This window comes from Dendrobates tinctorius, unplaced genomic scaffold (genome assembly GCF_039654945.1).
Source record: "Dendrobates tinctorius isolate UK_male_01 unplaced genomic scaffold, ASM3965494v1 ptg000019l, whole genome shotgun sequence".
Lineage (NCBI taxonomy): Eukaryota > Metazoa > Chordata > Amphibia > Anura > Dendrobatidae > Dendrobates > Dendrobates tinctorius.
In genome coordinates this window covers 33,087,656-33,109,637 of record NW_027361687.1, presented here as the reverse complement: position 1 = coordinate 33,109,637, position 21,982 = coordinate 33,087,656, and the positions used below count along the sequence as shown (strand labels likewise).

Genomic DNA, 21,982 nt, shown 5'->3' with positions numbered 1-21,982 from the left:
TTTTTGGGTTTTGCTAATTTTTATCGGAAATTTATAGCAAAATTTTCTAGTATTGCCAAGCCATTGACTGATCTGACTAAGAAGGGTGCTGATGTGTTGAATTGGTCTCTGGAGGCTGTTTCTTTCTTTCAGGAGCTGAAGCGAAGATTCACTTCTGCCCCGGTTTTGCGGCAACCTGATGTCTCACTCCCGTTCCAGGTAGAGGTGGACGCTTCTGAGATTGGTGCAGGAGCTGTTTTGTCCCAAAAGGATCCTGTAACATCTAAAATGAATCCCTGTGCTTTCTTTTCCCGAAAGTTCTCTCCATCTGAACGTAACTATGATGTGGGGAATCGGGAACTGTTAGCCATGAAATGGGCATTTGAGGAGTGGAGACATTGGTTGGAGGGAGCTAAACATCAAGTCGTGGTCCTCACTGACCACAAGAATTTGATTTACCTGGAGTCGGCCAAACGCTTGAACCCTAGACAGGCTAGGTGGGCCTTGTTTTTTACACTTTTTGATTTTGTGGTCTCTTTTAATCCTGGTACTAAGAATGTCAAGGCTGACGCTCTCTCTAGGAGCTTCTTTGCTGCTTCTCCTGTGGTGACCAAGCCTGCTACCATCTTAGGCGAAGGGGTAGTTCTTTCTGCCATCTCGCCCGATTTGAGACGGGCTCTGGAAGAGTTCCAGGAGGACAAACCTGAGCGTTGTCCCAGTGGAAAGTTGTATGTTCCTGACCAGTGGAAGAAGAGAGTGATGTCTGAAGTTCATTGCTCTGCATTGGCTGGTCATCCAGGTATTTTTGGTACTAGAGATCTGGTGAGTCGGTCTTTTTGGTGGCCCGCCTTGTCGCGTGATGTCAGGAATTTTGTGCAGTCCTGTGGGACTTGCTCCCGGTCTAAACCTTGTTCTCGCTCTAGTGGGTTGTTGATGCCTTTGGTGGTCCCCAGGAGGCCATGGACCCATATTTCAATGGATTTCATCTCTGATATGCCTGTCTCTCAGAGAATGACTGTTATTTGGGTAATTTGTGATAGGTTCTCTAAGATGGTTCATCTTGTACCACTCCCTAAGTTGCCATCTTCCTCTGAGTTGGTGCCCCTGTTTTTGCAACAGGTGGTTCGCTTGCACGGGATTCCTGAGAACATTGTATCTGACAGAGGAGTTCAGTTTGTGTCTAGATTTTGGAGGAGTTTCTGTTCCAAGCTGGGAATTCAGTTGTCCTTCTCCTCTGCTTTTCACCCTCAGACCAGTGGGCAGACGGAGAGAACAAACCAGACCTTGGAGTCATATTTGAGATGTTTTATTTCCGCTGATCAGGATGATTGGGTTTCATTTTTGCCCTTGGCCGAATTTGCTTTAAATAATAGAGCTAGTTCTGCCACTTTGATGTCTCCTTTTTTTTGTAACTTTGGGTTTCATCCTCGATTTTCTTCAGGGCAGGTGGAGCCTTCTGCCTGCCCAGGTGTTGACACTGTGGTGGAGAGAATGCACCAGATCTGGGACCAAGTGGTGGATAAGTTATCTCTCTCCCAGGAAAAGGCCCAGCGGTTTTCCAACCGACATAGGACCATTGGTCCCCAGTTTAAGGTTGGTGATATGGTTTGGTTATCATCAAAAAATATCGCTATGAAGGTGGCTTCTCCTAAGTTTAAGCCTAGATTTATTGGACCTTACAAGATTTTGGAGATTATTAATCCGGTCTATTTTCGTTTGGCTCTTCCTGTCACATTTAAAATCCATAATGTGTTTCATAAGTCCTTGTTGAAGAGGTTTGTTGAACCAGTAGTTCCTGGGGTGGCACCTCCGGACCCTGTATTGGTTGAAGGTAACATGGAATATGAGGTAGAGAAGATACTGGATTCCCATCTGGCTAGACGGAGACTCCAGTATTTAGTTAAGTGGAAGGGTTATGGTCAGGAGGATAATCCCTGGGTCTCTGCCTCTGATATTCATGCCAAAAGATTGGTGCGTGCCTTTCATCGGGCTCACCCTGATCGCCCTGGTGGCGTGGATGAGGGTTCGGTGACCCCTCCTCAAGGGGGAGTTACTGTTGTGAGTTCATTTTCCCCTTCACCATTGAGGTCTGATGAACTCCCTCTTCTGGTGAAGGAAGGTAGTGAGGCTGATTACCAAGCACCTGAGCAGGATGATGATGACTGGGTGACTGGAATTGCTGACTGGATATAAGGCAGCCGACGCCCTTCTGCCTTGCTGGTGATTTCCCTGAGGGATTCTAGGAGACCAGTCTGATTCCTGCTCCTCAAAAGCTAAGTTTTCTGCTCTGCTTTTTGCATTTGTGTTTTGTTTTGTTTTGCCTTGTTTTTCTGGATTTCTGCCATTCCCTGCTGGGGTGAGCTGAATTCCTTTTTGCTCTGTCTTCAGAAAATACCTGAGTACTGATATAGTCTTTTTGAAGCCTAGCGTCTTCAGGGCTTTTTTCCCTATCAGTCTGTTTGCTCTTGTTTTGATAGGGTTTTAGCGGATTGCAGACAGCAGCTTTTCTATCCTGTCCTATTTAGTTAGCTTTGGCCCCATCATTTGCTCAGCCTATCTTTCTATCTGTGTGAGTGTTTTTTCATCTTGCTTCACCGTCATTATATGTTGGGGGCTGCCTATTGCTTTGTGGTCTGCTCTGGGGCAGTTTAGATTTCCCTTTGTCTTTAGGCTATTTAGTTCTCCGGCTGTGATCGAGGGGTCTAGGGCACCGTAGGAACCCCCCACGGCTACTGCTAGTTGTTGTTGATAGGTTCAGGGGTCTGCAATCCGATAGCTGCCAACTTCTCTGGTTTTCTGGACTTAGCTAGTATTTCTGTTTTTGCCTCCTATGGTGACTCATTCATAACACAGGGCCCATTATACACTAGAGCATTTGAAATGGCGCCCATTATATATGGAGCATTATTTGGGCCCATAAGACAGTGGAGCTTCATCCATGGGGACCAACATATACTGTAGCATTATGTGGAGCTCATCATATACTGTTTCAAACATTATATGGGACCAATGATTCTGTATGGAGAAATATATGGGCCTCATTACTCTGTATAGCGCATTATGCGGTGCACATAATACTGTATGGAGTAATATACTGTTAGTTTTTGGAGCTATTGGAGAATTTAAAATGGATATCAGCCATGTGATGTAAGAAGTGAAGTATTTTTCATTGTACTATACCGCTATTTCTCTGCCGTATCGGAGCATCATGAGTTGTCGTATGTGTTAAAGGGGCGCTCTTTGGCCCAGGGCACATGAAAACCTGGAGCCAGCCATACCCCCCCACAATTTTAGCCAAATAACCCCCAGTTTTCAGTGCGTAACTATTATTATGAAGTAAATTAAGGTTGACAAGCTTCAGTAATAAAAATTGATGTTTTTGGCATTGAAATGGGCACTGTAGGTGTGTTTACTGTCCTCCACTCCCTGCCGACTTTGCTTCCCCTTTGACTTGCATTGGGTTTCGTGTTTCAGTCGGCCTTCGACTTTTCACGATAATTGGACGATTTTGTTCGACCCGACTCTTGCGAAAGTCGGGTTTCGTGAAACCCGACTCGACCCGAAAAAAGGCAAAGTCGCTCATCTCTACTCCCGGGGGTCTTGGCTCAGACAAAATAAATATTGTAAAAAGGATATAAAAATGCTAACAAAAACAAGAACCCTATGTTCCAACTATCACAAGGATCATTCCCATTTAAAGATGCATAACACTAGGCAACCTTTAAGGAAAGGAAAATACATTAATTAACTCAATTAGAACATATCCCAGTGTTCATTCTACACTGTTAGGCGTTTCTGAAAGATGTGTTAGTCTATTATACTAACTACAGGTACTGTATCTACTTGTATGTTCATAGACCGCATATTTGTGTCTAAATTATTAGTCTAAGGGCTCAGTAGAATCTCCTTCTAAGGCAAGATAGATCTAATGACATTGCCCTCAGATATCCACAGTACAGATCACATTATATAAAATAAAGTGTCTTATGATTCTAACAGGTCCAGTTACACCTAAGCCCACAATATAAACATTAAAAAAGGAACTTGGTGAGTGAAATATAAAATTCAATAGACAAGCTTTCATTGAATCTCCTAGAATGAAACAGAAACAACTAGAGATATCGTTCAACTGGATGAGAACGAGATAATGGTCGTCTGCTGGGTTTTTTGGATTGTTGTACTTGTCGACGATTCACGTAGGAGTCCGAAGGAGTCAATGGGTTTGTGGGCCAATCAGAGATAGCAATTTCTGGCAGATCCAGGTCCTCTAGGAATGACCGCAATCCATGTAGGTTTGTCAGAAAGAAAGTTCCATGCTGGTTGCACACTTGTAATTGGAAGGGAAAACCCCATGAGTAGGGGACATTTCTTTCTTGGAGAACTTCCAACAGTGGGTGCAGAGCCCTATGTTTTGCTAACGTTGACCTAGAGAAGTCCACCATAAAATCTAAATAGGCCTCATCAAAATCCATAGGTCCGTTCGGCTGAGCCTGTCTCATAATTTCTTCTTTGGTTTTGAAGCAATAAACTCGGCAAATTACATCTCTGGGGATGTCTGAGTCATTGTTGCGGGGTCATAAAGCTCAGTGTGCTCTGTCAATATGTACAGTGAGGAAAAAAAGAATTTAATCAGCCACTAATTGTGCAAGTTCTCCCACTTAAAAAGATGAGAGAGGCCTGTAAGTGACATCATAGGTAGACCACAACTATGAAAGTCAAAATGAGAAAACAAATCCAGAAAATCACCTTGTCTGATTTGACCAGATTTATTTTGCAAATTATGGTGGAAAATAAGTATTTGGTCACCTAAAAACATGCAAGATTTCTGGCTCTCACAGACCTGTAACTTCTTTAAGAGGCTCCTGTGTCCTCCACTCATTATCTGTAGTAATGACACCAGTTTGAACTTGTTATCAGTATAAAAGACACCTGTCCACAACCTCAAGCAGTCACACTCCAAACTTCACTATGGTGAAGACCAAAGAGCTGTTGAAGGACACCAGAAACAAAATTGTTGCCCTGCACCAGGCTGGGAAGACTGAATCTGCAATAGGCAAACAGCTTGGTGTGATGAAATCAACTGTGGGAGCAATAATAAGAAAATGGAAGACATACAAGGCTACTGATAATCGCTAATCTCCCTCGATCTGGGGCTCCACGCAAGATCTCACACTGTGGGGTCAAAATGATCACAAGAACGGTGAACAAAAATCCCAGAACCACACGGGGGGACCTAGAGAATGACCTGCAGTGGCTCTAGTGAAGAACCAGGTGGTTGCTTAGCTACGCCCCTCCTGGTTCTCCAGGTCCATAGCACAGTTGTTCCACAATCACCAGTCGAGTCATAGGCATTATTCACCTGCGTTAGATGAATGTACAGTACAAATTCCTGGAATACAAATTACCAAAGATACTAAACAAGTATGAGCTGCTTTGAGATTTCAGCCCTAAGGTATGGAGAATTTTGAATGCAACCAAAGTATTATAAACAGTTTTATCTATTAATAGGGCGTTGATCCAGGGAACTAGTCTGATTGCTGTAAGTGGAGTCGGGAAGGAATTTTTTTCCCCAATGTGGAACTTAGTGTTTGCCGCATGGTTTTTTTTTTGCCTTCCTCTGGATCAACATGTTAGGCTATGGGTTGAACTAGATGGACTTAAAGTCTCCCTTCAACCTTAAATACTGTTATTTGTGGAAACTCTGGAAGTCCTGGATTTTTGAGGTCTTCATATATAGCTGTATAACTGCATTGCTATATATCTTGGGATCTCAGTCTGCCACATGGAACTCAGAGGATTCAACTGTGGTGACTTTTCCTCACATCCTTTCATAAGGAACATCCGTGTGTCTTCACATCCCTCTAATTGGAGGTAGTATAAATTTTGTATGAATTGTCACCCCTCCGATTTCCTGACATACTTATTGCTTTGCTGCAGAGCACAGAAGAGGGTAGAGGGAATTCTGCAGAGATTTTCTGATTGTCGGACGTGCCATGAGACGCTCGGCGACCAGGACTGAGTAGAAAATCTCATTATGCTGCTGGCTGCGGACATGTGCTTAGATATTCCTCACTCTATTTAGCAATTATGGAGACAGCACATGGTCTATAATGGAGGCTTTCCATCTCTTCCATAATAAAATAATAATAGTAATATCCTATATTTACATAATGCCCAGTGAAGAACAATTATATGGGTTGTCCGGGCTTTTCACATAATCTCAGTACATATCTGGGCTGCAGAATTATGACAATAAGTAATTTACTTTCTGTCACTAGTTTGCACGGTTTTCTAGATATTCTGAACAGAACGTCCAAGGGGGGGTGTTATGGCATTGAAATGAGAACTAGTCGTAACCTCCTACTCTACTCCAAACATGCCTTCTGGGGGAGGAGCAGCTCTCTGCTCTCTGCACTGAGGCTGCTGGAGGGGAATAATTTGTTACTGTGTGATGAGGGCTGCTTCATGTGGATGGGGAGGGCCTGTAGCTATGGAGGGTGGGGTTGTTGCTATAGAGGGCATGTTTGGAGTAGAGTAGGAGGTTACGACTAGTTCTCATTTCAATGCCATAACACCCCCCCCTGAGATTATGTGAAAAGCCCGGACAACCCCTTTAACATTAGACGTTTCTTCCATTATCCATCCTTACCTTTCAGTTCATATCATACGTTCGTGCCCTTTCCAGCCTGGAAGTGACCTGTACCATTATTCATCCTGATCTATCTGCTTCACAAATACAATTCCAGAACAACATTTCAGACTGACACCCCGATGAAGCAGTAGAAAACACAAAATCATGAAGTCGGTCACAACAAAAGGGGGTTGTAGTGTGGCGCCCCCAGGAGAATGGTCACCACAGTGGCATTACCTTCCTCTTAGGGAGTGTGATGTCATGCTTGGAAGCAATAAAGGGTCTCTCTATCAGTTAAGCACAACACACAATACAGTTCCCACTCCGGGCCACCAGAGGGAGCTCTGAACCAAAACTGGGGGAGGAGCTGTTTTCTGGGGGCCAGGAAGGGGAAATTGGTCAGTTTGTGTGAGGAGGGAAACGTGTGTGGATGTGAAGAGAGGAGCTGGAAGATTGAGCAGAGTTCAGGCTCACTTGTAGCTGTAGCACATGGTCTGGAGCCCGGTCTCCAAGGTTGTACGGATACTGATGTTCCTGCAGCAGAAACCGGAGGAATAGGAAGCTGTAAATGCTCTGTTCCCACATAAGACTCGGAGGCACAACAGCAACGTGTGAGGCAGAAGAAGAAGGCTACAGCTGTCTGCCATACGAGGGAGTTCTAAAAGAGAACAAGCAAGTGGAACTTCAGTGTAACACAGTACTGCAAGTACCTCAGATAAGCGCTAGAAAGGAGACTACACAACCCATCTGCATAGAGAGATTCCTAAGTTGCTTCCAAGCTGGCCAGCCTCTGTTCCATCTGTAATCTGGACCCTGGACTGCACTTACAAAGCACAATAAAGGTAACGGAAACTGCACCCTGTTGTGTCATTGCATTCTTCCTGCAAACCCTCCAGCACTGCTACATCTCTGTGCCAGACACTACACCCTCTTCTTCAACACCTATTCTCACTGCTCTGGGACTAGAGCTCTACCTGTGGGGAGCTATTACATCTTGCTGCCTTATACCATCTGTCCCAGAGGATCTGTCTGCAGTGTCGGCTTAACCCCTACATTGTCGAGCACCACAGGTGGCGTCACGTATCATTCACGTATAAACTTTAACCAGCCACACTTAACCCCTTTTACATGGAAGCCAAGGGCCACGGACCGGGTCACCGCTACTGTGACACTTCCCTCTGACATACCGGCCCGATACCGAGTACCCCACTGCCCTGGCGGGTGATCCAGTTGTCATGATCTCAGTGCGGGTTTGACTCGTACACGTGGGGTTAATATTTGGAACCTGTGCTGATGACTGGCATTTCTGGGGTTAAAGGTTGTTCTTGCCTGCACACCTGGGGCTATGATTGTGGCCTCTCCCTAGTTCTGGAAGAGGCTTCTTATAGCCTCAGGACGCTCCCATCCCCGCCAGTTATACTTTCGCCCTTGGCATTGTGTGGTGACCCCTGAGTGTGTTTGTGCTGTGTTCTGGTTGCTTGATTCTCTGTGTACGACTCGGTCTGTTCTCTGGATATTGCTTTGGATTCTGCTTGGTACCTTCTATGTCTGTTTGGTTTTGACTTCTACTTGGCCCTGACTATCCGTTCTGTCTCATCCCTGGTACTTTACTGATATCTCCGTGTATGACCTCCGTTTTGCCTGACTCTGAGTATTTCTGTATAGTGTCCTGCCATTTCTGAAAGCAGGATGCTAAGCCCCGCCCCTTTGCAGTCACATGACCATAGGTCCTGTGACTGCTTGCTAAATTTCAGCGTCCACAGGTCCTGTGTATCTGTACATTCCGGCTGTACCTGACCCCGGGCCCCCCTACAGTGCGGGTGAGTCTGTCATGATCCCAGTGCAGGTTTTTGAGCTGCACACCGGGGGTTAATGTCTGGAGCTCTGTGCAGGTTTTGACCTGCACACTTGGGGTTAATGATTGTGGCCTCTTTCTGGTTCTGGGAGAGCTTCATAAACCTCTGGGTAGCTTCAATCCCTGCCAGTTATACTTTTGCCTTTGGCCTAGTGTGCTGACCCCCGTGTGCTTGTTTGTTGCTGTAGCTTGTTTATATGGTTCTGACCCGATTCTGTTTCCCGTTGTGAGTTTGCCTGTTGATTTTGTACTGCATTATTATCTGTGTATGACTCATTGCCTGTGACCTGACAACTCTCTGCTCGCCCCTCTTGTACCTTGCAACTATCTGTGTATGACTCATTGCCTGTGACCTGACTACTCTCTGCTCGCCCCTCTGGTACCTTGCAGCTATCTCTGTGAGTGACTCATTGGCTACGTCCTGACTATTCTCACTGTCTATGCCCCTGGGTAACTTTTGTCTCGCAGTTACTCTGCTAGGAATTGTCTTGCAGCTCCTAGTTCTGTGGAGTTTAGGCCACGCCTCTAGCAGTCACGTGCTTCAGGTCCTGCTGCTCTGAAGTACGCATCTATTCGGTTGCTGCCCGCTCCACAGGTAGCTTTGAGCACGCTTTCGCTTTACTCAGGGCACGCGCACTGGCTCAGTGAGCAAGTTCAGTGCGGTGTCTCTGACATTATAACTGGCCTACAATTTTTTTTTTTTTTTTCCCTCTCCTCACTGCTGCAGCATGGACCCAATGTGTGCTTTATCTGAGCAGGTGAAAAGCTTGACTCAGTAACTGCAGAAGCTTAGTTTGGAACACCAAGCTCTGGCCCAGTCCCAACGGCGGGTTGAGGACTCAGTTCAGGGGGTACTTTCCGCAGGATTCCAGCAGGTGGGGAATAGAGATGTCATTTTAGTCCCACCTGAATCCCCAGTTAAATTACCAGATATGTTTTCTGGTAACAAGGATGATTTCAGGGCATTTAAGGAAGGCTGTAAGCTTTTTTTTTCTTCGAGACCCCGCTCCTCTGGGGATGAGAAAGAGGGTGGGGGTGGTGATGTCCCTGCTTAGGGGGTCCCCACAAGCCTGGGCATTCTCGCTTTCCTCTTCTGCCCCTGAGAGAATGTCTGTGGATGCATTTTTTGAAGCCTTAGGGCTTATTTATGATGAGCCTGATAGAGTGCGGTTGGCTGAGGACAAAGTGATGAGTGTCTGTCAGGGGGAGCACTCGGCCGAATGGTTCTGTACTGAATTCAGACGTTGGGCAGCGGAGATTTCCTGGAGTGACGCCGCCCCGCGGGGGCTGTTCCACAGAGGCCTGTGTGAACGTCTGAAGGATGCTTTGGCACTTCATCCTCCGCCTGACTCCCTGGAGGATGCCATGGTCCAAGCGGTTCGCATGGATCGCAGGCTGCGGGCTAGAGGCATTATGCAACGGGAAACACCATTATTCTTCAGTGGAGATGAGACCCAGACTCTTCCTATAGCTATGGAGGTGAACGCTGTCACCTGTGAGGGAAAGGAAAGAAGACGCCGCCGGGAAAAGCAGTTGTGCTTCTATTGTGGGAAATCTGGACATTGGAAGAAGGACTGCCCCTCCTGTCCGTCATCCTCCAAGATGGCGGGAAACGACTAGGTCTGGGTAGTAATCGAGGAGGCTACCCAGACCTTCAGGTACAATTTTCCTCATGTGCTAAAATGGTGCTGCAGGTAGAACTGGAACTTGGTTATGGTCCTGTTCAGACTACTGCTTTTATTGACTGCGGTTCGGCTGTGAACCTGATTGATACCAAAGTTATGACTCTTTATAAGATAGGGACAGTCAGGCTTCACGATCCTGTTAAACTTGTGGCAATTGACTCATCTCCTCTTACACAAAACGGTATCTGTTGCAGGTCTGAACTTCTTTCCCTAAAAGTGGGTTCCACTCATGTGGAGAAACTAAGTTGTCTGGTGGTAGATAACTTGCCTGCAGGACTGGTACTGGGGATGCCTTGGCTTCAATGCCATAATCCTACCATTGATTGGGTTACAGGGGAAATCACTCAATGGGGATGCAATAGTAAATGTGGTAACCGGGGACATCTTGTTAACGCTGTTAAATCTGTGTCTGTGTCATCTGTCGATCTGGAAGGTATTCCGGAGTACCTGAAAGATTTCGAAGACGTTTTTTCCGAAAGTGAGGCTGAGGCGCTGCCACCACATAGACCCTATGATTGTGCCATTGATTTAGTACCCGGAGCCAAGTTACCTAAGGCTCGATTGTTCAATTTGTCTGGGCCTGAGCTCCAAGCCATGAAGGAGTACATAGCTGAGAGTCTCCGCAAAGGGCATATCAGGCCTTCTGTGTCACCTGTGGCAGCAGGGTTCTTCTTTGTGAAGAAAAAAGATGGTGGTTTGCGGCCGTGCCTCGACTTTCGGGAACTGAACAAGATAACGGTTAGGAACTCTTACCCGCTTCCCCTCATCCCAGACTTATGTAATCAGTTAGCTGGGGCCCAATGGTTCTCCAAGTTGGATCTGCGGGGGGCCTACAATCTGATGAGGGTTCGGGAAGGGGACGAGTGGAAAACGGCATTCCTCACATCAGAAGGACTCTTCGAGAACCTGGTAATGCCATTTGGGTTAACTAATGCACCCGCTATTTTCCAAAATTTCATCAATGTTGTGTTTTCTGATCTGATAGGCCATTTTGTTATTATTTATTTGGATGATATTTTGGTGTATTCCCCGGACAGTCAATCTCACTTGCAACATCTAAAGACAGTTCTCCAGAGACTCAGGGAGAACCAATTGTTCGCCAAATTGGAAAAATGTTCGTTTTTTGTACAGGAGCTGACTTTTTTGGGGTTGATTGTGTCCTGTGAGGGGTTTCGTATGGATCCTAAGAAGGTGCTGGCGATCGCTGACTGGGTTCAGCCTTGAGATCTCAAGGGGCTCCAGCGCTTCTTAGGATTTGCGAACTATTACCGGAGATTCATTAAAGGTTTCTCACAAGTGGTTAAACCACTCACGGATCTTACCCAGAAGGGAGCTGATGTAAAAAATTGGTCTGTACTTGCTAAGGAATCCTTCTCAGCGATTAAGAAATGTTTTATGTCTGCCCCGGTGTTGGTGCAACCTGACCCGTCCAAACCATTCATTGTGGAGGTGGATGCTTCTGAAGTGGGGGTGGGGGCTGTGCTGTCCCAGGGTCCGGCCACCCTTACCAATCTCAAACCCTGTGCCTTCTTCTCCAAGAAGTTCTCTTCAGCTGAGAAAAACTATGATGTAGGCAATAGAGAACTTCTTGCGGTCAAGCTGGCATTTGAGGAATGGAGGCACTTTTTGGAAGGGGCGGCTCACCCTATCACGGTTGTCACGGATCACAAAAATTTGGCATACCTTGAATCTGCTAAGAGGCTTACTCCTAGACAGGCCCGTTGGTCACTTTTTTTTTCACGATTTCAGTTCTCAATTACTTTTCAACCGGGATCCAAAAATGTTAAAGCGGATGCCCTGTCCAGAAGTTTTGATCCAGTGTCTCCCCCTGAGCCGCCATCCTCCATCCTTCCCCCAGGGGTGGTAGTGGCGGGGGTCTCAACTGAGACAGAGGTGTGCAGTTTGTGGCCAAATTTTGGAAGGCGTTCTGTATGAAATTGGGAATCTCACTCTCCTTCTCGTCAGCATATCACCCGGAGAGCAATGGTCAGACGGAACGCACCAATCAATCCTTGGAACAAATTCTCAGGTGTCTGACCTCCGCCAGACAGGAGGATTGGTGTGATGCGTTACCGTTGGCTGAATTCGCTTTTAACAACCGGGTGAGTCAGTCCACCAACATGTCCCCATTCCTTATTAACTACGGCTTTAATCCGCATTTTGGGGAGTTTTCTCGGGTGGATTCCGGTTGTCCAGGAGCAGAGGGGTCCGTTCAACAGTTAAAAAACCTCTGGGCTGAAGTCCGGCGTAATATCTCTCGGGCCCAGGGGAGATACAAATATTTTGCGGACAAAAAGAGAGCCTCGGGAGACATGTTTCAGGTGGGAGAGAAGGTTTGGCTCTCCACGCGTAACATCAACTTAAAGGTACCATCAGTTAAGTTGGGACCAAAGTTCATTGGTCCGTACGAGATTATGGAGATAGTCAACCCTGTGGCATATAGGTTGCGTCTCCCCGCCTCCTTAAAAATATCTAATGTGTTCCATAAGTCTCTGTTAAAACCAGCAGGATCTGTCAAAGAGAACTCTGAGACTGTTGTTCCTCCAGTGCTGGTGGAGGGTCAATTGGAGTATGAGGTCGGACATATTGTGGATTCTCGGCGGGTGCGCCGCTCTTTGCAGTACCTGGTCCACTGGAAGGGATATGGACCAGAAGAGCGCTCATGGGTCCCTGCTCGTTCGGTACATGCAGATCGCCTGGTTCAGGCATTCCATGCCAAGTACCCGGGGAAGCCTGGGGGTCCAGAGGCCCCCCGTTGAGAGGGGGGTACTGTCATGATCCCAGTGCAGGTTTTTTGAGCTGCACACCGGGGGTTAATGTCTGGAGCTCTGTGCAGGTTTTGACCTGCACACTTGGGGTTAATGATTGTAGCCTCTTTCTGGTTCTGGGAGAGCTTCATAAACCTCTGGGTAGCTTCAATCCCTGCCAGTTATACTTTTGCCTTTGGCCTAGTGTGCTGACCCCTGTGTGCTTGTTTGTTGCTATAGCTTGTTTATATGGTTCTGACCCGATTCTGTTTCCCGTTGTGAGTTTGCCTGTTGATTTTGTACTGCGTTATTATCTGTGTATGACTCATTGCCTGTGACCTGACAACTCTCTGCTCGCCCCTCTGGTACCTTGCAGCTATCTCTGTGAGTGACTCATTGGCTACGTCCTGACTATTCTCACTGTCTATGCCCCTTGGTAACTTTGTCTCGCAGTTACTCTGCTAGGAATTGTCTTGCAGCTCCTAGCTCTGTGGAGTTTAGGCCACGCCTCTAGCAGTCACGTGCTTCAGGTCCTGCGGCTCTGAAGTACGCATCTATTCGGTTGCTGCCCGCTCCACAGGTAGCTTTGAGCACGCTTTCGCTTTCCTCCTTCACACATCCTGGTTATTCCTGTACAGGAAAAACCAGTACTGGTGATATCCGTCGTCCTTGTGCCATCCATATGTATGTATGTGACATCTGTGTATCCGTTTGCTGTCCATGTGACGTCTGTGCGACACGCAACGGTGCCTGGGAAAAGCAGTACTGTTCTTGCTGATCCCAGGCGCCAGAAACTGAAGGCTGCTTTCATTGTCGCTTGGTCTCCCTTAGATCAGCACGACCAGACAACAATGATGAGAGTTGTATTCAGCACCCGCAGTGTACATTCTGTGTATAATAAAAAAAATGGCGTGGGCTCCCGCCTAATTTTCATAACTAGCAGAGGGCTCGGGGCTGATGTTAATAATCTGGGAAAAGGCTATTAATAATAGCTCACAGCTGTTTGCTTAGCCTTTACTAGTGAATTTATGGGGGACCCCGGAAAAAAAAATTAAGTAAGGTCCCCCTATAAATTAAAACCAGCAGAGGCTAAACAGCTGTTATTAATAGCCTGGGAACATTTTGGGATATTGTCCCTTTTCCCAAATTAAAGTACACGGGTCTGCGAAAAAAAAAATTTTCAAGAGCTGTTTTGGTTATTCCACGTAATCTTTGTTTTTGAGTGCGCTGAATTCGAAAATGACCTCCGTTTTGTCATAGGACATGACGTTTTCTGACAATTTAAGTAACTATGTTAAATAAGGCAATACCTCAAAATAAATGAAAATAGAGTCATAAAATTAATTTTTTATTACAAATGTTTCATGAAAATCTTTTTTTTAACTGCAATGAGCTCACTAACACACTAAAATCGATTCTTCTTCCATGTGAGGCTTCTCTTGGTACATTTACGCTTGTGAGTAGCATCTGTAATGTCTCTCTGAAGCATCCAACAGTAGTCTGCCATCATTGTAATGCTCCATCTTCCCTGGTATCTTCTTTCCATCTCTTTAATGTCCTGGTGGAATCGTTCACCTTGCTCTTCACTCACAGCTCCCAAATTTTCAAGAAAGTTGTCAAGGTGGTAATGGAGGAAATGTACTTTCAAACTCATCAGGCAACCTAAAGCTTGAAATGCTTTCAGCATTCGTCCGACGATTTTTTTGTAGTTAGGGTCTTTGTTATTGCCTAAAAATTTCTCTATGACCTCTTTAAATGCAAGCCACCCTTCTTTTTGAGGATGCGTCTTGGTATTGATAAACTCTTGTTCAGCTATAAGCCTTCTAATGTCTGGTCCGACGAACACACCTTCCTTCAATTTTGCCTCCAAGAGGCCTGGAAACTTGGTGACCAAGTATTTGAAGCATTTTCCATCTTTTGGAAGTGATTTTACGAATTGCTTCATCAATCCCAATTTGATGCGGCGAGGTGATAGAAGAACTTTATGGGGAGGAACCAAAGTTTCCCGGAGGACATTTTTTTCACCAACTGTGAGCACCCTCGGCTGCCAATTCTTCTTGGTCCAGTGAGTTTGTCGGTCTCGACTGTCCCATAGACACAGAAAACAAGGGTATTTGGTATACCCAGCTTGTTGCCCGAGCAGCATGCACAAGACTTTCAAATCCCCGCACACTTGCCAACCGTGGTCTTCGTATTTAAGTTTACGAAGAACCAATTCCAAGTTCTCGTAGGTTTCCTTGAGGTGTACGGAATGACCTACAGGTTCTGGAAGCATAAAAACCGCCGTTGTGGAGTAAAACTGCTTTGAGACTTCTTTTTGAAGAATCTATAAAAAGACGCCATTGCGATGAATCATATTGGATTTTGAATTAACCCATCAAACCTTCGACATCGATGCAATAAACCAACTTATCTTCCTGGGCAAAGTAAGGAACGAACTCGTCTTCACGATGTCTGAACCATGAAAAAGACACTCCTGGCAACAATAAATTCTTGCTTTTGAGCCTTGATCCGAGTAACTCAGCGGCATCTTTGGGAAGATTCAAGTATCTTACCAAATCATTCATCTCCTCCTGGGAAAACAATTTTGGTCTTGTATCATCTTCAAAGTCAGAACTTGATTCATCATCTGGTTCAGGTATGACTCTACCTTCATCGGAGCTAGTTATCTCTTCCAAGGTAGCAGGGGCCTTGGGTACTGGTATATCTGTGCCATGGGGGATGGGACGAATTGCTGAGTGAATATTGGGGTATGAAATGGAATGCTTCCATTTTGAATTATACCCTTTCACATCGCATGAACAAAAGTAACAATCGTCACTATGGTTCTTTTGCTCTCGCCATACCATAGGAATCCCATAATGGAAAGCTTTTTTCTTACCCTTGAACCAATTTCGGAGGTCCTCAACACACCGTTTGCACACTTTATGAGGCGCCCAAGCTTTATCTTGATCTCCAAGCTTTAGTCCGATATATGCAAAGTATACTTTTTTCACAAAGTCTGTAATATTCAGCTGTTGCTTCAACACTGTATATTCTCCACAAATGTAACAGAAACTGTCAGGCGAATTAATACACTTCCGCTGAGCCATAATGCTAATTTTGGGAAACACGGTTGAATATGACAAGCTAACACGAACTGAGATTAGAAAGTGTGAACAGGCGAGAACCAAGATAAAACAATTGAAACAAGTCCGGGCATGTCAGAGCCCGCTCGTTCAGCTTGCAACATATTGATGCTGGTTTCAATAGCTCACTCTGCAAGTTCTTTTCTTTGAAAGTTATATTTTTTTGGCATTGTATATCTTCAATGCATTGATGTGAATTAGTTAATAGTAATTTTGACTTTCAAAACCCTAAGATAAAAAAAAAAAAAAATTGAGAAAAATTTACTAAATTTGAAGAGAATTTTGCATTCTGTGGCAAATCCTGACGTCCAGGATTTTTTTCAATATTTTTTTCGTTTTCAGCACAACAAAATACATGGAAATTAGATGAAAATAATCAAACAGCTTTTTAGTCGCAGACCTGTGTGACATCATCCCCAGCTGTGGGCTTTCCCTCTGTTAGTACTGCAGTGCGCAGGCGCCAGCAAAGGTCAGAGAGACCCAGCGCCTGCGCACTGGAGGACTTTTCTCTGCCCTTAGCAGGGCAGATAAGTTTGCCTGCGCAGGGGCATGGTGCAGAGCAGAAGGAGCAAGGAGGATGACGGCAATTGTAAGAAGATGGGAGGCGCCAGTCCAAGAAGAGTGACACCACTCGGACCGGACCGCCCCGCCGGAGAGTATAATATAAGTTATGTATCTTCTCTTACAGGTTGGGGTCAGATATACAGCATTATAGAATGCTGTATATAAGCCCTGAAAGGCGGTGGCCGTAACTCGTATCAGCCAAACCTAGTGACAGGTCCCCTTTAATTCTTTATTTTGCACAGGAGGGACACAGCAGGTGCAGAATACAACTGGTCACATTAATCTCAGGGAGACCAAGCGACAATGATAAGAGCTGCCTTCAGCATCGGCACCTGGGAACAGCGTGAACTGTACTGCTTCTTCCCATGCACACTGATGTCATCCATGTGTCATCAGTGTGCATGTGTGCGGCACGCATTTTGTCCGTGCTGCTGATAAAAAACTGACATGTCTGCGGGTTTTTCACATGGACACACGGTGAGTGTGAAAAACCTGACATGTGCGCACCACCATTGAATACAATGGGTGCGTGTGTCGGACCGCATTTGGACACAAAAAACAGATGTGAGAAGGAGGCCTTCCAGAAATAAGTACACTATGACATCCATGAGTGCAACAGAGTGACCTTTGTGCCAATAGACGTGGGTGCTATCAAGAGATATTCCTGACACCTTTAAAATGGCACATTGAAAAAAGGAGTAACATACAAAGACTGGGACTGGGAACTCTGATGAAGTATATGAGGGGGTGATGGGGTACAGTCAAACTCTTATAAGCACAGGTACAGTATACAAATAGATTATAAACTGGTGGAGGGGCGGATGATCCAGAGACAATATAACATGACAAGTTGGCGCTTGATGTTCCCGTAATTAGGAGCACACAAGAATGGAGCTTAATGAGAAGGAGGGAAACCAGACGGAAGCATTTCAACGGGGACATAGAAAATACTTGGCAGGTTCGCAAGAGAGAGATGCAGCCAGTCTGTATGTGTCTATTTAAAGGACTGTGGCATTCTGCAGGGATCGAGGGTCTGGGCAGATGAGCTGTTTTCTATCAGGCTCATTCATCTGCTCATCACAAGTATTTCCCAATCACCCAGAATGTCGAGAAAAAAAAATAATGATGAATTTGCGATACAGCTTTCAAAAATCAACAGTTCGGTGAGGTCATCTCAGCTGTGGTCTGAACAAAGCGAGATTGTTGAAAATTTTTCAACTTCCCGTGGGAAAAATTACCATAGCAGTGCCCAAAGCCAGAACCTGGCAGACACGACGATGAAATAATAAAAATGCCGACTGATCTCCATCCTCAACCATTCACTTCAACCCTGCCATCAGACTCCATCATAAAGCAAAACAGGGCAAACTTGTGTGCAACATAGGAGGGTGAACCGAGTACCCTGACCGAGTAACTAATTTTGAAATTTTTATATGGTGATACTAAGGATGACACACTCTTCCTACATATACTGATATGCCTGGTCTTCCTACTGTGATTTATACACCATAGTGCGTGGGTACTAAATGGCTGCTCAAAATGTTTATATGTAAGGACAGGAACTATAGAGGTCTTCTACCCTTCAGCCTGGGTAATTGCACTTGTTCTCATTTTCCTATCTCCATCTAGTGAGCTCTTCTAGTTTGGGCTGTGGACCCAATCTTCGACTTTTATGGTCTGCATCAGAATATGAGGGCGATACAAAGGAAACAGGAGTTATTTTGGGGTTTCTGGGGAAACCTTACTCAGAGCGACCATTAATTATAATTCTTCACAGTAGAAGGGAGGTAACGGTTTACTGCCACACAGCTGTGACACAGTTCTGAACTGAAGTTGATCACTGGGGTTTTATTTAAGCTTCTTTTCATTACACAGAATCATTTCTCTTCATGCAATGCTTCATCAACATACAGCTCTGGCAAAAATTAAGAGACCACTGCAAAATTGTCAGTTTGTCTGATTTTTCATTTTATAGGTATATTTTTGAGCAAAATTTAAATTGCTCTTTTATTCTATAAACTACTGACATGTCTTCGAATTTCCAAGAACTAATTTTTGCATTTAATTTCAGAAAATGGGAAATGGTCAAAAGAACAAAAAAATGCAGTGCTTGTAGAGCTCAAATAATGCTAAGAAAACAAGTTCATAATCATTTAGAAACAACAATTCTAATGTTTTAACTCAGAAAGAGTACAGAAATCAATTTTTTGTGGAATAGCCATGATTTTTAATCACAGCTTTCATGTGTCTTGGCATGCTTTCCACCAGTCTTTCACACTGCTCTTGGGTGACCTTATGCCACTCCTGGTACAAAAATTTAAGCAGTTTTTCTTTGTTTGATGACTTGTGACTATCCATTTTCCTCTTGATTACATTACAGAGGTTTTCAATGGGGTTCAGGTCTGGAGTTTTGGCTGGCCATGACAGGGATTTGATGTGGTTTTCCTTCATCCACACATTGATTGACCTAGCTGTGTGGCATGGCGCATTGTCCTACTGGAAAAACCAGTCCTCAGAGTTGGGGAACATTGCCTGAGCAGAAGGAATCAACTGTTTTTCCAGGATAACCTTGTATGCTGCTTGATTCATACATCCTTTGCAAAGATTAACCTGCCCAATTCCAACCTTGCTGAAGCATCCCCAGATCATCAGCGATCCTCCACTAAATTTCATAGTGGGTGCAAGACACTGGCTTGAAGGCCTCTCCAGGTCTCTGTCTAACCATTAGATGACCAGGTGTCGGGAAAAACTTAAAATTTATCAGAGATTACCTTACTTCTGTCCTCTATGGTCCAATCCTTATGGTCATTGGAAAACTTCAGCCTGGCTCTCCTTTGCTTCTCATTGATGAAAGGCTTTTTTCTAACTTTACATGACTTGAGTCCTGCCTCTAACAGCCTGTTACGAACTGTTCTTGCCATGCACTTCACCTCAGCTGCCATTTGCCATTCCTTTTGTAGGTCATTTGATGTCATCCTGCGGTTGCTGAGTAACGTTCGAATAAGATGACGGTCATCCCGGTCAGTGGAATCGTTTTCGCACTCTGACGGTCTGTAGCTTTGTTGTCCCCAATGTCTGCTGCTTGACCTTGTTGTAATGGACTGCCATCTTAGAAATTTTAAGGATGGAGGCAACATGATGCTCACTGTATCCCTCTGCTAGTAAAGCCAGAATTAAGCCCTTTTTTTCCTCACTCAAGACTTTTCTTTTCAACTCCTTTGGCATTGTTAAAAGTTATTTTTTCATTCCTATGAAAATCGGAAGTACATTAAGTAGAATGAGGTGTACTCTGGTTGGAAAGGAATGGTTGTCAGACATTTAAAGAGGCTGATTTTTATAAAGCTGTGCAGTGGTCTCTTAATTTTTGCCAGAGCTGTATATGAAAGTCTCTTCACAGATAACTCCTCTTCACATACAGTGTGTTAACCCTAGCAGAACTGTACCTTTCTCATGCAGTGAGGTGGGGAGGAGGGGGATGAGTCCGGTGCTGTAGCGCTCTCACTTCTATCTTGAGGTAATAAAGATCCTTCTGGCTGTCCTGACTGCTCCTATGATTACAGCAATTGCTTCCTTGTAAGAACAGCTTGTCTGATTTCAGTCTGACAGGAGACTCTCTAACACACACCTCACTCTTGGATATTCAGGACACAATAACCAATTTTCCAGTATCCCCTAGGGCTGAGCTAACCACTCCCTTTCAGCTATAACGATTTGAACCCCTCTAATTGCTGGATGATTCTAAATCAACAGTGCAACTTCTATCTGTCACATATGTATGGATGATCCAAACGTGAAGGTTCCCATCTCTTGGGATTGATCAGGACATAATATTTCATCCAAAGCAGATGACTGAGATGGATTTTAACAACAAACGCTGACTGTCTCTAAATATATTTACACTTTACATAATTTGGACCTAATGAATTTCTTACAAATAGAATGAAACATGGTGATTGAGTTCAATTTCTAATAAATATTGTTGCGTAAATCTGGTGAATTACCAAGATAAATTACATAATGTCATTAGAGTTGAGCAAATACATTTGCTATATCGGTAGTCTATGGCTGGTGGACAAAAGCCCTGCAAACCTTCTCCTACCTGCCAGCATCGCCTGTGCTTCTTCTGATTAGTAGGACCAGTGCAATGTCATGCGTGCGTCACAATGATGATGTTTTGTTGAGTCGACTATTCAGAAGAGGTGGCAGGGATGCTGACAGGTAGACGAAGGTTTGCAAGGATCTGAACTCCCAACATCACTGCTGCACCAGGGTCCTGCTAATTTTTTTGTTTAACTCTAGGTGACATATATCGCCCTGCATATGACCGAGAGCTAGCGTTTCCAGCATCGGTGGAAAATATGACATCTTTTTTTCTTAGCATGGTAATACGGTAGGACAAATGCTGGGTTGGAGGGACAAAATAGGCCTCTGTAAGTGGAAAAGGCAGCAAAATCTTGTAGTCCAAGCAGCTGCAAAGGCGAGACAATGAAATGTTACAGAGCAGGGCTCCCTCGGGACGTGGAACCCGCTGTTCTTCTTGTCAGTAAGAGACAGAAATTTGCAAGCAGAAAATTGGTTGGGTTGGGCATTGTTCAGCCATGGTGAAAAATGGTGAATGCATTAAAGATGTCTCAAATCCGATTGTCTCTTTACAGGGTGCTGGTTGTACTGCCTTAGTGGTAGCAGTGGTCGCTCGAAAGCTGGAGCTCACCAAAGCTGAAAAGCATGTTCATAACTTCATGATGGATACACAGCTAACGAAAAGGGTAAGCCAGTTAGAAAATGCCAAGCAAGATGGAGAGGTTACTATCTGTAGCTGCAAGATTTCCTGGTCAGGAGAAATGCAGCCATAAATGGAAGGCAAAACCTGTACAGCTTTCCCCTAAAACTTGTTTAAAATCCATAACTAAGCATTATTACATTTTGGACTTCTGTATTTAAAGAAGCTAAAGAATCTGGAATGTGTCAGAAATTTGGTTTAGATATAAAATGTTAATTTTAACACATTTTATGGCATATAAGTACTGGTTGGCCTTCCAATGAGCCATGGCGGTAATACACCAGAAGAGTACCAGTTAATGACAGCAATTTCACTCTCTCATCTACTAAGTATTTGAGCAGATGCAGTGAATAGAGCTCCTGTTCTTATCTGTTAAACCAGTTCTGACTTCCAGGATTTATTTGCAGGTCACACGCAACCAAGCAACAGCTGTAAGATGTCATACACATCAAGTCAGAAATCATGCAATCTTCTATTGCTGTAAGACAAGAGAGCGAAGGCTCTGGGAGTACGTGACACAGCAAAGTGTTCTATGTGCTATAAAAAATATAATCAAAAAGACAAAAAAAGACATATTGAATAGACAGAAGCAAATGTAATCATCCACTTCTTA

General features: G+C 44.7%; 1 protein-coding gene across 6 annotated transcripts in view; it reads left to right on the top strand.

Moving 5' to 3' along the window:
- Nucleotides 1-21,982, top strand: part of KCNN3 (potassium calcium-activated channel subfamily N member 3) — a 217,832-nt gene that overhangs the window by 181,725 nt on the left and 14,125 nt on the right. For all 6 annotated transcript variants that reach the window (XM_073566848.1, XM_073566853.1, XM_073566849.1 and 3 more), the window contains one exon: nt 21,245-21,355. In XM_073566848.1, coding sequence (XP_073422949.1) covers nt 21,245-21,355 — 111 coding nt within the window. The remainder of the gene's footprint in view (nt 1-21,244; nt 21,356-21,982) is intronic.